At 31.1% G+C, this 15592-nt stretch overlaps 1 protein-coding gene across 1 annotated transcript; it reads right to left on the bottom strand.

Moving 5' to 3' along the window:
* Positions 1 to 8174: 8174 nt before the first annotated feature.
* Positions 8175 to 11393, bottom strand: LOC124370773 (peroxisome proliferator-activated receptor gamma coactivator 1-alpha-like). Its single transcript, XM_046829072.1, has 5 exons — positions 11241 to 11393; positions 10711 to 10794; positions 9412 to 9561; positions 9170 to 9299; positions 8175 to 8613 (listed from the first exon to the last, which is right to left on the bottom strand). Exons 1-4 carry the CDS (start codon positions 11282 to 11284, stop codon positions 9179 to 9181), a joined length of 399 nt encoding a protein of 132 aa, XP_046685028.1. The 5' UTR covers positions 11285 to 11393; the 3' UTR covers positions 8175 to 8613; positions 9170 to 9178.
* Between the last annotated feature and the right edge of the window lie 4199 nt (positions 11394 to 15592).

The following is a 15592-nucleotide window of genomic DNA, read 5'->3' as shown; positions in this document are numbered from 1 at the left end:
GTCATGCTTGGATATATGTTATGTTAACATTTTTTATAGATTTTAAACTATATCATTGTTCAAGCGCGTCGCCATTTACATATTTAATAATACATAGGTTATGGTATAAAAATGCCAACCAATTTTAGAATAAAATAAAGTGAAATAGTGCTTAAAACAAACAGTAAAAGACTAGAACAGCACTATTAAATAGTTTTGTAAATAAATAAAATGAGATGTATTGCACATGAGAAAACAAAATTCTGTAAGTTATTCTGTTAAGGTAATTATTTACTAAACAACAAAATATAATATTTAACTACAAATGGAATTAAAAAAACCCACCAAAAATCATTTTTGCTTCATATTGTAGTAAATAGAGAAGTTGATACTTAATTTATTAAGAGTATAATCAAAACAAAATAAATGACAAATCAAACTAATGAATTAGCCTTTTAAATGTACAAAAGATCAAACATTAATTCATTGAATGATAATATATGACCGTAGCTCATTGCAAATAGAGCATGTATTTGTAATAGGAATGTACAAATAAAGTATCTTTAATAGAAAATACGTTTGAAGATAATAAACACAATCCTTAAAATGGTAGTCAAGTGGAATTAACAAACAAAAACCAATTCTATCTACGGAAATATACTTATAATTATAGCAGTAGTTTAAAAAATTACTTACTAGTAAGAAATATACGAGTATTAAAATTAAGAGTAAGATTCATGTTTGAGAGTTACGATTAAAGTTATAATGATATCCAAACATAGACAGTATATACAAATATTTGGGATTATTTATACAGTAAGCTACTGGTAAAATATATTGCACGCAATTTAATTTAAAAATATTTTAAAATAAAATAAATTTGTTTAAATTTGAAAATATAAAATAAATATACCAATTTCAATTACGGTTTAATTAATAGCAAATAACTTTAAAAACAATATGTTGTACTTTAGATTAAAGTGAATTTTTATGATATAATAATAAATTTCTAAACCTATAGAGCAAACAAAATAAATTAAAAGATATAGGAAAGCAAATTCCATTGGATTTATAAACGGAATAAATTATAATTTTCGTTTTCCTTTATGGTTTGTCTTAAGACCATACATAAACAAAATTTAAATAAAATAGAGAGGTTTTAATACATAATATAAGAAAAACATATATCAATCTTAACGATTTTGAAATTTTATGAAGTGAAACCTTGAATGGTTTCAAACACTTCAACCAGTGTTACCAGATCGTACCCAGGGAGCTGGAGTAGAAGTAACCTGGGCTGTCAGGGCTGTGAGACGTCCTTCTTCAACATAAACTCGGCAATCCCTGGTCCAGGCAAATGCGAGCCTCTTACTTCTTGACCAGCCGCCTAGGCCCTGCCAAGGACGTCACTTGTTAGTGAGGTGTGAGATGCTCATTGATTGAATAGCTGGAGGTTGAGGACCAAGATTCTTACAGTAACTGAAGCAGTTGAGGTCTTCTGCGATGTTCCCCTTGCGGCACGGATCCAGGCTGACTTTTCCTCACGTCCGAACTAAATTTAACTAACCGATGTTGGGGTGTTCCTGGTTACTATCTCAGTGGAAGCCCTATGCACCACGGACACTATGTCGGCTTGTCGAACTGTATGTTTTAACACTTTTTAGCGAGTCGTTTTCCAAAACACTAATAGATTGTCCCTATCAACTCACGATGTCAAGGGCACTTCCCCACTATCTCCACATTGTCTTTTACGGACGAATAGTGTTCAATTTCACGCACTTCGCTGATGTAGGTACTGCCATCTCTTCCCGCATTTCATGGTTTACCTTGTTTCCAGTGCAGCTAATTCAGACTTCCTGTGCTCATATTTTCCGTAACCATAGTTTGTTTTCAGGTGGTTTGAATGACTCCAATGGTATTTTATTGTACGCCTACCAACTGTTCTTGCCACACTATCCACCACTAGTCCTTGACACCGGTTATCTTCGCCCCTAGTTCCTTTTCCATACTCTGGAACGCTTCCATCAGTGAAGCCAAGAGAAAGCTCCGACTCCATCCGAACCGTCATGGCTAACCCACCGAATCAGTCTCCGTATGCACATGCATGGCACTTCCAATCCCTGCGCGTTTTCCCGTGTCCGAAAGTTTTTTGAAATTAGCTGTACACGTCCAAGGGCCCGGGGTGTGCAACTGGGATGAAAAACCCCTGTTGCTACTCTGGCACATCACAAGCATATGAGCCGCTTGTCTAACTTAAACAGCACACTTAGTTACAAGACCGCCCATGTTTAGATTACAATATTATAAGAAAATTAAAATGAAATTAATATGTAAATTTGTTGTTGAAATAAACTAAAAATAAATAACAAATTTGAAATGGCTAAACTAATAATCATCACAGCGGCATACACTTATAAGTTACAAGCGGCGACACAGGCAGAACAGGTTAATTAGCAGAGATAAGAATCGAACCGCACTGACCCGGCATCCAGATAAGAACTGTTCAAGAACCAGTCCTAAGAACCTGTCCCAAACAGTTTACTTAGACAACATGTATATATCCAACGATCACAGATAATGTTATGAAAAATCAACTATGATTTTATTGGGAAATATGAGTAGTTTTAGTCACGCATAAAAATACATATACCTTTTAACAGCTGAGCTGTTGAGAGCGGAAATATCATACATTATAGCAACAATTAATAATACTTTTACAATTATTTGGCTTCTCTCTGCGTGGGTGGTTTAGGCGAGGTAACTTTGGCCTCATTAAATTAAGAATATGCTAAACTAAGAGAAACTACAAAACCTTTCCCTCACCCCTCCTATCACCAATTTGCAATTTTATTTCGTTTACTATAATGAAAATTTAAATTTTTTATTCTGTTTCAACAGATATTCAAACATTTTTTGCGCTCCAAGCAATGTTTATTATGAACATCTTATGTTTTTGCTGCCGTGGATCAACATCCTGTAAGTTATTTTAGTAAACGAAAAAATGTTTTGATCACTTTTATTGTATTTGTTTCATTTTGTTAATTTGTACTTTATTTGAGTTAATTTCTCCTTTTTCAACGCAATCGTTGTACACACTGTTAGAGCATCATACCACATTTTACCTATTAAGGTACATAACGTTTACATTTTCACACCCAGAAAAGTAATTAACGAAATGAGATAAAATAAAAAACCTATTAGGCATATATACATGAATGAAACGAGAATCTTTTTATTGAGGAATGGAGAAAGATAATGGTATGGGTGTATGTGTTCAAAAATTGTTTTCTATACAAGCTAAATAAAAGTAAAATATTCATGTGTTGTAATTTTTCCTAAAAGTTGAAATATTTTAACTGTATTAAATTATTATTCCTTGGGTAAATATGTTAATATGTGATATATTAGCACTTGAGGTTTAAATATATAATAAAACTTAACTTGAGCATTTAAAAATAAAGCATGACTTCCGCAACATTGAAATAAACACATTTAGATACAAATATGCAAGTCTTAAAGACAACAATATTAGTATAACATAAAATATCATTGTAATTATAGCAATAGATTTTATAAATTACGGTAGTGACTCATGGAAATATAATGATGTAGAAGTAAAACAAATTATGTCACATATTATTGCAACGTGGAAACTTTCAAACACAATTAAAAATTAGTGTCACCGTAAGCGGGTGTCTTTTTCAGAATTGGTGACTAATCTTGTTTATTTCCAAGAACTGTCTGTGGGACAAAAGAGCTCTGTATTCAGGGCTGTCCCAGTGTCATAGCCCTCCCCAGCGGCGCCATTGCTAATTTCAAAGGTCGTCCTGTTGTCTAAAGTCATAATCGAGTCCCATAGTGAGAGGCCATCCACCGGAAAACTCCTGTCACCCTTTTGTCAATGAATTATGTTTGTCCGGTGCCGACACTGGCAGCGTGGTCGCCATCCGAAATAGAAGATTATAATTACTTAGTTAGAACGGGCTTATGTTACAGATAATCATTTAATAAGAATAGGCTGATGGTAAACTACAAGAAACATTACATGTAATAGGAAAAAACTAAACAAGTCATTATCCAAATATTTAATTTAACACGATATAAAAAAGTTCATGCATAGCATTACTTTATAGTCTTCTTTACTTGTGTTTTTACTTTAAATTGTTAATGAAAATTATTCAGGTTCTAACAAAAACAAATTTGTAAAGAACTTACTTTTTTTATAATAAACTTAAAAAAATTATTTATTAGATTAAACACGTGTAACTAATTAGTTAGCTCTGATGTTTAATCCTAGAGATAGCTACAAAACTATAGATCACCATATTCATGTTTTAAACAATACATAATATCATAAGGTTTTATAAAAAAACTGAGTTTGCCGTGTAATGTATCCAATCCTACAAAACTTGGATTAAGAGGTAAATTAATGCATTGTAATTGGGAAGCTCCTACTTGAGAAGGTTTTGATAATTTGTGCTTTAATTTACTCTAAAAAAGGAAAAGTTAGAGTTTATTTATTATTAAAATGTTTTAGTTCAAATTTTAGTTTTTTTATGAACTAAGGTACCATGTAACTGTTGTATTACACAAAATTAGCCATTTCTGCACGAATATCAAAAATTTTCACAGGTCAAGAAAAATTATTTAGTTTCAAAATAATTCTAGATAGTTTCATGTAATTACGCTGTAACTAATATTCTTTGAGGAACAGTCGAATATCGTAAAGTCAATTTAGGTAATCAATGATCCAATAAATATGAGTATTCTTAAATGATATTTACAGCATGGACATCATCAATATGATGATACTTGTATGCGGCTTCAAACAAATTTAAAAAAAAATCAGCATTAAATCGTTGTTAAAAAGAAGTATGATGTCTGAATTTTATATAAAACGAGAACTTTCATTCATATGCACATTGTAAATAGTAAATGAGCTATATAGAGTAATTTAAATTTGAAAAAAAATCGGTGTATCAGTTATAATTAAAAAAACTCATGGTTGATACAAAGAACAAAGCACTTAATAAAAAATATTTATTTACTTTAAACTTTCTGCTTCTAAACCCAAGTTTTTAAAACGAGAATAGCTGCTTAATAATATTAAATTCAGTTACTAACAACCATTTAGTAATTTTTGGAACAATTTTGTAAAAATCTCATGAAAAGCTGCACACTTATCAGATGACACGGAAATTTCCAGAAACCAAAACAATGGAGACGCGTTTAAGTGAGACTTGTTTAGTGCCGGCATTGTTCACGTTTCTAAGAATTGTAATAATTAGAAGCTGCCAACTCTACTGTAAACTGCAGATGTATTTATGGTGTTGTCGGTAAGGATTAGTGGACTTTGGGTTAGGAAAACTTCCCAGGGTAAAAAGTCAGTAAAAGGTCGTAGTCGGCCGGTGCAGTCCCACTTAGAGCTACGGAGCTCAACAAACCCTTTTAAATATCAGTTACAGTATCATTTATTACCTGTTTGAGATTATTATTTTCTTGGATTAGAAAGTACTAGTGTTTGTTACGTTTATAATATTCACTTTGGCTTCTCAAATACTATAAAAACGTTTATAACTATGTCCACGCTACGACTATATATAAAACAGTAGCATTACCAAATTGACTCGTTTTAATTTAATGGGTTGTCAAACTGGAAATGTTAAAAATAGAATATTGTTATCTCTATCTAGAAAGCGAACTATTTTCTTAGTTGTATGTGATAAAACAAAATCACGTTAATTAAAAACATTCTCTCAACATGCATATTTCGAAATTACAATATGTAAAAAACTAAATTTGAGTAGCTTCTACGATTTAAAAATGTATCGGAGAGTAACTATCTAAACTAGGCTATTCATCCAAGTCAAACAGTTACTTAGACACATTTATATATCCAAGATCACAGATAATGTTATGAAAAATTAACTATGATTTATTGGGAAATATGAGTAGTTTAGTACGCATAAAATACATATTACCTTTTAACAGCTGAGCTGTTGAACGGAAATCATACATTATAGCACAATTATTATACTTTATAAAATGCTTACACTCTATGTTAGCAAACTACTACTGTGCTATACTCAACATATCTCAAAATAAAGCACCAATCAATATCAAAGTGTATTTTAGAGTATGAAATGTAAGCAATTATGCAATACATTATGGAATATAGGCATGAGATGTCTCTTGTTACAGTACACTCTTGATAATGTCAGAGTTAAAGGAACTTCCGGATAGTCTGTAAAGTACCACAATGGAAACGAAAATCTAACCCACATTTTCCACAAGTACCGTAATCCCCATATTTAGACGGGGATTTCTTACATGTCTCACATATCATAATGATAAAAAGTTATATTTATAATTTGTGAGTGTTTAAAAGAATATGAATGCATTTGGTAAGGTATGTCTTTATACTACGTGAGGTTATCAGCCAAAAGCGTTTAATGTAAACTACCCTCAAAGTTGGCTTGCACACAAATAGTTAAAATAATTTATATTCTTATTTTCTATGCTAACCTTTTTAAACCAATTTTAAAACTTATGTGTTATACAAATTATAAGACCTTAAAGTATAGTGAGTTTTAAAATATTGCTTGCATACAACGGTACTGCCACACATGGCAGTAAAAATAAATTATTATGGCAGTACAAAATAAAATTATTTTACTTTTTAAATACGAATATTGTAAAAATTATATCACGGAGATGAGAAATTTTTGCAGGTACTAACAAAATGTCATAGGAAAAAGAGTTTAGTCTATCGCCTAAATTTTGCTTTGGACTTTTATATCACAGTAATACTATCTTATAATACCAGTGGATACGGGGTCTGAGCAACTAACTGCCCAGACCTCTAGGGGACGTCTGTAACTCCGCTAATCTCTACCATTAAGCGTGTACAGTCAGCCGTTTGAAAATCACTTCCTATTGATGTGATTATCACACGTTGCCCAGTGGATACGGGGTCTGAGCAACTAACTGCCCAGACCTCTCGGGGACGTCTGTAACTCCGCTAATCTCTGCCATGAACATCGTGTGATGTTTAAGACAGAGTTCATCCACCACTAGCCTAAATTAACCTAGACATATTACTACAAAAACACTTTTCTAACACTACACCATTGTCCATGCAATTAACTAAACTAAAACACAAATTAAAACTAACTTAAAACTAAAACACTGTACATGCCACTACCTGAGCGTCCATGCGTTAAAAGTAACTAAAACGTACTCAAATTATGTAACCTAATTACACTAAAAGAAAAATTATTATTACTAACAATATTTACAAAAACAACAAAATGCGTCAAAGGTATCTGCTTAATTCGTGGAACAATGTGAATTAACAGCCATGATATATATGTAAAAAAAATATGTGTGTGTGTGTGTGTGTGTGTGTGTGTGTGTGTGTGTGTTCAAAACCTGATGATGCACATAGTGGTACTTGCGTAGATATGCGATTGACTCAAGGCTGCAAGGTGTCCTGCTTGAACGCTGTGACATTTTAAGCACTAAGCTGAACCCGTGCACTGAGCGCCGAAGTAATAAATCTTATCCGTCGAGCAAAATTCCAAGAGTGCTCAGCTGCAGTAGTCAGCTGAGAACATAATCATACCAAATATATTCATTCTAATTTTTAGAGAAACAAGAAATAAACCTGATGATGGAAATAATTGGCGAATTGTGAGTTTTCTTTAATAAACTAATAGAAAATTTATATTTCCAATTAGAAGAGCTCCTCCTCCTTCAAGAAATAATGGTTTATGATGGTGTTAGTTGAGGTTGTAGGAGGAAGGCTTATATTTCAATTTTAGGCTAGTCGCATTCTGTGTACTTTATTTACACCGTTTTGTTTAAAATAATATTTCCTTCAAAGTGTATGAAAAACTTTGATCAGTCACTTCATAAAATAACAGAGTTAGTGTTGTCTAAAGATGGGTAACGTGTTTTTTTCCCAAAGTTTTTACTTACTACTTAATAAAATATAAGAGTTCGTTATCATGATTGTAGTTGTCTTAAGGAAGGTTCAACAATAATTCAAATGGAATTTGTATAGCTGGTTTGTTTATTTAGCTGTTAATGATTCTAATCATATAATCAGCATCAAAGCTTTTCCAGATGCCACATATCTTGAAAAGTGTATAAGGACTTAACAAATAAAAACCCTCTTTATTTAAAGTGTACACATGTACTGTTCTAACAGTAAACCTAATAACACAACTAAAGTAAGTTTTAGTTTAATTTAAGGTTGGTTTTAATCAAACTTAGAGATCTATATTAAACTGTACGATTTTTAAAAAATAGACTGAAAAAATAGTTACTAGTCATTGTTAGGTATAGTTATCCATTGCAGTGTTTACATTTACGGTATCAATAAAATTTTTACTTTTGTGAAACAACAGTTATGTGTTGCAATTCTTGATTCTAGTTATAATTATTTATTATTAATATTATAATTAGGTTCGGTATGTAATCTGGACCTGGTGCCAGACTGACCTCTTAGATGCTGGAACCTTCTCACTTTGTTTTACATTACATTTGATACTTGGCTGCTCAGTGCACGGTTTCCAGCTCGGCGCACAGAGCACATGGGGCTCGGTGCAGGATTTTTCTCCTGGTGAGGACCTGCAAAAGAAAAGGAAGATTATTATTAGGATAATTAGCAACTAATTTAACAGTCATTACAGTATTAAATTAAGATTGTTTTATCTTACAGTCGAATTGATCATCTTAGTATGTGTATAAATATGTTAACATCTAGCAACTCACCTCACTCGGCATATATCGTTAATAGCTGGCTGTATTTATGGCTATCGGGAATTTAGCACCATAAGTAATATGTTAAACCGCATGCACTTTGTCGACCCTATTTTCAGTCATAGAATATAGGAGTAATCTAATTTTATTTTATTTTACCTTATTAAAGCGTATAAAACACTATATGGTTAATTATTACTGTAAACTGCTATTACAATTCTAAATAATACTAATTTGTACTTTATTGTTTAAATATTCAAAATATTTACTGTATTCAAAATATATGTTAAAATGGAGTGTCTGCTAATTTGATATATCATTAAGGCGAGACATCCTCCACAGCAATACGAATTAAAGTAGGTGAATAAAAGAGCATAAGGTTTAACATTGTTCTTAATAAGAAAACTCGATGCAGTTTGCTTACCGCCAGCTTCTATCGAGGCGCCTTGCGCCTGTCGTACCGCAAGATTTTGAAGAGTGTTTGATCTTTGCCGTACACAACGGCCTGGTAGGCGTCCGCACTGCTTGCGTACGTAATGTATGCAAAGTTGTCTCTGTTAAAAAATACACTCGTGTTACAAAATATGAATGTTAGTTATGTATACACTATTATATCTACTTTCACACTGTAACAGTATAGCACAAATTTCAAGCTCTAATACTTACGTTTTCTCGTTGAAGTCAATGCTAATTATTGTTCCAAATCGTTGGAAACGTGTTTTAAGATCATCCATCGTCATCTCTTTCAAAATCCTCCCGATAAACAGGACCCTTCTCTCCTCTTGAGCCAAAAAACTACGTTGTGGAGAGTGTGACCTGAAATACATAAATCGTTCATTTTATTGTAATTGAGTAAAATTCTGCTATAAATCAGTAAAACCACGTACACCGACATCCGTTACCTTACATGCGAAAACATAAACAAAACAAGATCAGTACTACACGACACTGTTCAAGCTATCTATGAGAGAATACATCTATTATTTATTTTGAGTTATCCTAAAGATAACACGTCAAAACTACGGTTTGACCGATAAAACCTTGTTGTAAACTAATCAGGTACACATGAATTTTGAATGTAACCAGTTGATTTTAAAATAATAAATAATATGTACCACAAGATGTTTTAATTAGACCTTAACTAACAAATCAGCTTAACAAGTAGATGTGAAAGATAATAATATGTAGTAAGTAAAAATAACCTGCTCATGTATAAATTAACTATCAATCACATCTACCCATTGTATTCAACCAAAATTCCAATTAATAGAATCACACATAACTATTAAAAGTATATTTGAATTATTGTTCTTTCCCTCCCAATAATATTCTTGGAAAGTTATTAACAACACTACGCCTATCCAGTTAAAATACCATTACTGAAATCAATCCCTCCCCTACCACAATAAAAAGAGGGTTTAAATAAAACGCGAGGACACTAGTTAAAACCCATACAGTATATCGTGTTTGTTTTAACATAAGTATGTGCAGTCATCGTAAACATCATACATCGTACATCATAAACAGTTATACATACAGCAAAGAGACAGCACAAATGTTGGTCTATTGAAGAGTAAGGCCCACCCAAGAGTTGGCTCTCTACCCCATATACCCCAAGTGGAATACAATCGATGGAATTAGATTCGTATGTACTATTAATTGGAATTTTGGTTGAATACAATGGGTAGATGTGATTGATAGTTAATTTATACATGAGCAGGTTATTTTTACTTACTACATATTATTATCTCTCACATCTACTTGTTAAGCTGATTTGTTAGTTAAGGTCTAATTAAACTAATCGTATGTATTATGATTCGCAGGGTTATGACTATGTGTATATTTTTTTCCTAACATTATATTTCTTAGAAATTAATTTCACTTTAAGAGTAATCTTTAATTTCATATTCTTGTATAATTCATATACATAAAGCATAATTGCAAAAGTAATGTATAAGAACTTACCCTGATGATCGTGATCGGGATCTGGATGATGACCTCGAGCGTGATCTCGACCACATCCGAGAAACATCCGTCCTTCTCCTTTTACTGAAACAGTTAAAAATCATTTTAACTACCTGAATATTGTTCTCAACAATTCAGGAAAATAATATTATATGACAAACATAGTGTTATCGTTACGAAATGTTATCAAAAAATATAATACACGTTATAAAAAATCATTATTAATACTAGTGTATTTAATGTGTTATTTGTTAATTTGTTGAAATGGAGAATTCTAGTGGATCTGAAAAGAGTTAAAAATATAAAATAAACTAAACATTCATTGTTTGTACCTAGTTAATGTATGTATTATATATGAAATATCCGTTGGTCATTTCAGTGGCAAAGGGACACACCTAAAAAATCCATTGCAACATTCATGCTAAAGATTCAATAGCAATTCCTTCATTGTACATATTTGTATAGGCGATGAGGTTGCATAAAACAATTTTAATAAAAGTAACAACTCAAAATATTAACTGAAACATTACCTTCTAGAAATATGCGTTGACTTTTTATCTTCCTTCAAACCCATTCTTCAGATGCTCCACAGTCTGCAACAGACAATACTAATTTTAAATTTTCCATGAATGAAATTTATCATTACAAATTTAAAAACTAAACATTATTTCACACTTATTAGTTTTAAACAACTCTACTCGACGTCTTGCATCCTCAGTGCCGCCGAAATGTGTGTTTTTTATGTACAAGCCGTGTCTCAACACGAACATTAAGGTCTTTTTATAGGAAATACTCGTAAATGTATTGCATTGTCTTCCAAATCATAGCCCTAGGGTAGTGTTAGAGCAATAACTGGTCGTGGCGGAGCACTACTTTTTGTGACAGAAGAGGAAATTAGAAAATGTAGCTACATGGCGTTGTATATATATGAACATTATACATTTTCTTTTACGTTATTTAATATATTTCAGACTAATGCATTACTAATCCATTACAGAATAGCTAAAATGTTATCAAAATTTTTAAAAAGTATAACCTGATTTCGGATATATTCCATCGATAATATTAGGAAAATAAAACACTACCTATGGAGAATATGGGTATTCCCCCACGTTAATATTCAAACAAAGATCCAACGGTTGTCCTCAAACAAAGACAAAGATGTTAAATTTGTTATGAACTCTAAACAATTTTGTATTTTATTTCTGGAATGAGGTGTAGGCTAATCATGTTAAATATATTAATATTTTAACGAATAATAATTTAAATTTTTTTAAGTTTTCAGTTAACCAGAGTAGTTATATCTCTGTATTTCCTATCAAGATAAAATATTACAAAATAGTTCATTTTACAAAACAGCGTTTAAAACAATGATTCTAATCGCTAAATATAGTATAGCTAATTAATGGATTAAGTTAATTGACATGATAACGGCATCTGCATTTGTGTTTTTCAATTTAGAGAAGCATACAAAATCAATTAACAATTATAATTGAGTGCATATCAAAGTAATCCTTCAGATTGCTTGCAAACGACCTTAACGCTGTATAATTATTTTTGTGTAAAAAGCAACAGCCACTGTAGAATAATACTGTGGGATATAAACGATTGCAATTACCAAATAACCCTACGTTTCAGTAATGTTTTATTTTGGATTGAAAAATAAAACTTAAGTAGGTCAAAGAAATTAAAGACATATCTTATAAGACTTCAACATATTTTCGTTGTCTTTTTAAATTTATGTGAAACGGATTAACCATTACAGTAGTATCAAATGAAAAATGCTCTACACAACATAATACTAGGTCAAATTAACAAGTCTGGTACCTTAAAAAGATATACCAAAAAAGTCAACGCCTAAATATAAGAATAATTAATACCAGCAAGAGTAAAATGAAATTAATAGTTTTACATTTATTTTCATATTATATATATGAAATAATTTCATATTATATATAATAGTAAAAATTTTGCAATTACTGAATTAATCACAGACAAGGTGACAAGGTTCTTAACCAATAATTTATTCATCGGATTAAGTAGTCTACAGTTTCCAAAGAGAAGTACAAATATTGAAGCGCTTAAACCCAGAGATGCCGGAAGTGAATGAAACTGCTACGTTTATATTTCCGCATGATTTATATTTATGCTAAATTTACTATATAATATAGTGCCATAATAAAATATGTTACGATTGTTTAACTCAAAACATATTCAAAATCAATATTTTGTTATAAATCTAATTACGGGCAATCTGATGCAATTTAGATATATATTTAGATATAAAAATAATTCATCAGATATCTTTATAATTCAGAAATTTTTCATTAATAATTATTTGTTATAAAAATACTATCTGCAACTGATAAAAAAAACCGAACGGATTAAGTACCTACAGTAAAATATTAAAAAAAAGGTTTTATTTACTCTCTCATCAATTGACATTTCTTTTTAAATAATATTATACTATAAGTTAATAGGCGCTCCTTAATCTATTTAGTTCATTAACGCATGAATGATTATTCGAATTTAGATTCAAAAAATGAATATAAAATAATAAAGCAGAGCTTACCTTTTTAAAAAGGCAAGCCAAAATGTAGGAGAGACGTTGCTCGAAGAGGTAACACAGCACAACTGAGAAGATTCGGTATTCTGCAAACAATTAGTTGTACCTGGTAAGGGAGGGGGTAAGGATTTGGAAGGCAGTCACCACGCCCAACCCCACGGTAGTCCAGGAGTAGTAGGGGTAGCTTTCTCTTTTTTGTTTATACCTGTCTCTATGTTGAGGTAAAATAACGTAACTTCGCATCAATATTTTCCCCTTCTGTTTTAGACATAGTTTTCTCTAGTTTATAAACAGTGTTATAAATTTAAAATATATTATTATTAAGTATAGCAATAAACTCTAATTTCCTCCTAACAAATAACTGATTGTAGTTATAAATAATAATAGAATAATTAGTTTGCATATTTATCAAAATCAAAAGAAGTTTTAATGAATTTTGAGAACGAAGTAAGGGTTAAAGTTCCTTCATTATTACTCAACTTAGTCATAGTACAGTACAGAGTCGCCAGTATATTCAAAGGGAATACTACTCGTGTATGCTACACTCGTATTGGTAAATTATAAATAAGTCTAGTATATAATGTGACCTATATTAAGTATGAAAGACATTTTTACCGAAAAGAAATGAATCATCGAGAGAAATCAATAATTTTTTTATTTATTGGTATACATAAATATACATGATGAAACGATATTTTATTGGAAGGGATATTACATGTTCAATAATCCGAAAGAATAAGTAAAGAAAATAGTACATATTAATGTATTGGTTTTCGAAAATTTACGATGTATACTTTATGCAATATATTCTTAAGAATTAGAGTTAATTAGATATTTAGTAATAACGGTTAATAGGAAAAATTATTAAGTTTAGAAATGATGCTTGAATTACTCAACATTCAGTCGTCAAAATGTAACATTATTAAGTAAAACTATATGCATGCTTTAAGTTAATTTTATTAGTGTAAATAAAAAAATATAAATTTTAATCATAGCACTGAACTACATTATTGAAAGTTGTGACTAAAATTATGATTTGTCGCGTTAAAGTAACTTTACACCATGTTTTTGCAGCGCTGGAAAATTGTAAATACATGTAGTTTTACCATATGCAGATGTCTTTCTCAGACCTGATGACCAATCTTGTTGTAAATTTGTTTACAGTCATTTATTGCATTTCCAAGAACTGTTTGTCGGACTTTGGTACTTTGTTTTCAGGGCTGTACAGTGTCATTGCCCTCCCCAGAGGCACGCCATTGCTCTTGTCAAAAAACGTCCTGTTGTCCAAAGTCATCATTGAGTCCCATAGTGTGAGGCCATCCACCGGAAAAACTCCTGTCAACCTTTTGTCACTGAATTATGTTTGTCCGGTGCCGACACTGGCAGGTTAGTCGTTATCTGAAATAGAAGATTAGAAGATCAAGAAACACACCGAATGTGTGATTCTGACATTTTTTCCCTCTACAACCATATAGAGTGTGCTACTCCGTTAATTGATAATTTACTCTTTTTACACCGAGTTCCTCTAAAAGCTTGTTGTGTCTGTTCAAAAAACTAAGCATCTATTTTTATGTGCCCCTTGGATATTAGATTGAGTTTATTGTATTTTTGTCTAGTAGTTGTCTAATGATTTCATCTATTTCTTGCTCAACTACAGGAGCCAACTCCAATGAGGAAGATGGCTTCTCTCTGCGTGGTGGTTTAGGCGAGGTATTTGCTCATTAGTAAGATATGCGAAACTAAGAAAACTACAAACCTTCCCTCACCCTCCTATCCCAATTTGCAAATTTATTTCTTTACTATAATGAAATTTATTATTTATTCTGTTTCAACAGATATTCAAACATTTTTTGCAAGCAATGTTTATTATGAGACATCTTAGGTTTTTGCTGCCTGGATCAACATCCTGTAAGTTTTTTAGTAAACGAAAAAATGTTTTGAACACTTTATTGTATTTGTTTATTTGTTAATTTGTACTTTATTTGTTAATTCTCTTTTCAACGCAATCGTTGTACACACTGTTAGAGCATCATACCACATTTTACCTATTAGGTACATAACGTTACATTTTCACCCAAAAGTAATTAACGAATGAGATAAATAAAAAACCTATTAGCATATATACATAATGAAACGAAACTTTATTGAGAATGAGAAAGATAATTCAATTTTCTATAAAGCTAAATAAAAGTAAATATTCATTGTTGTAATTTTTCCTAAAAGTTGAAATATTTACTGTATTAATTATATTCTTAGGTAATATGTATATATATATATATATATATATATATATATATATATATATATATATATATA

This window comes from Homalodisca vitripennis, unplaced genomic scaffold (assembly GCF_021130785.1).
Source record: "Homalodisca vitripennis isolate AUS2020 unplaced genomic scaffold, UT_GWSS_2.1 ScUCBcl_467;HRSCAF=2529, whole genome shotgun sequence".
NCBI classification, from domain to species: domain Eukaryota; kingdom Metazoa; phylum Arthropoda; class Insecta; order Hemiptera; family Cicadellidae; genus Homalodisca; species Homalodisca vitripennis.
The sequence above is the reverse complement of the archived record's forward strand: the minus strand, read 5'-3'. Positions and strand labels throughout refer to the sequence as shown.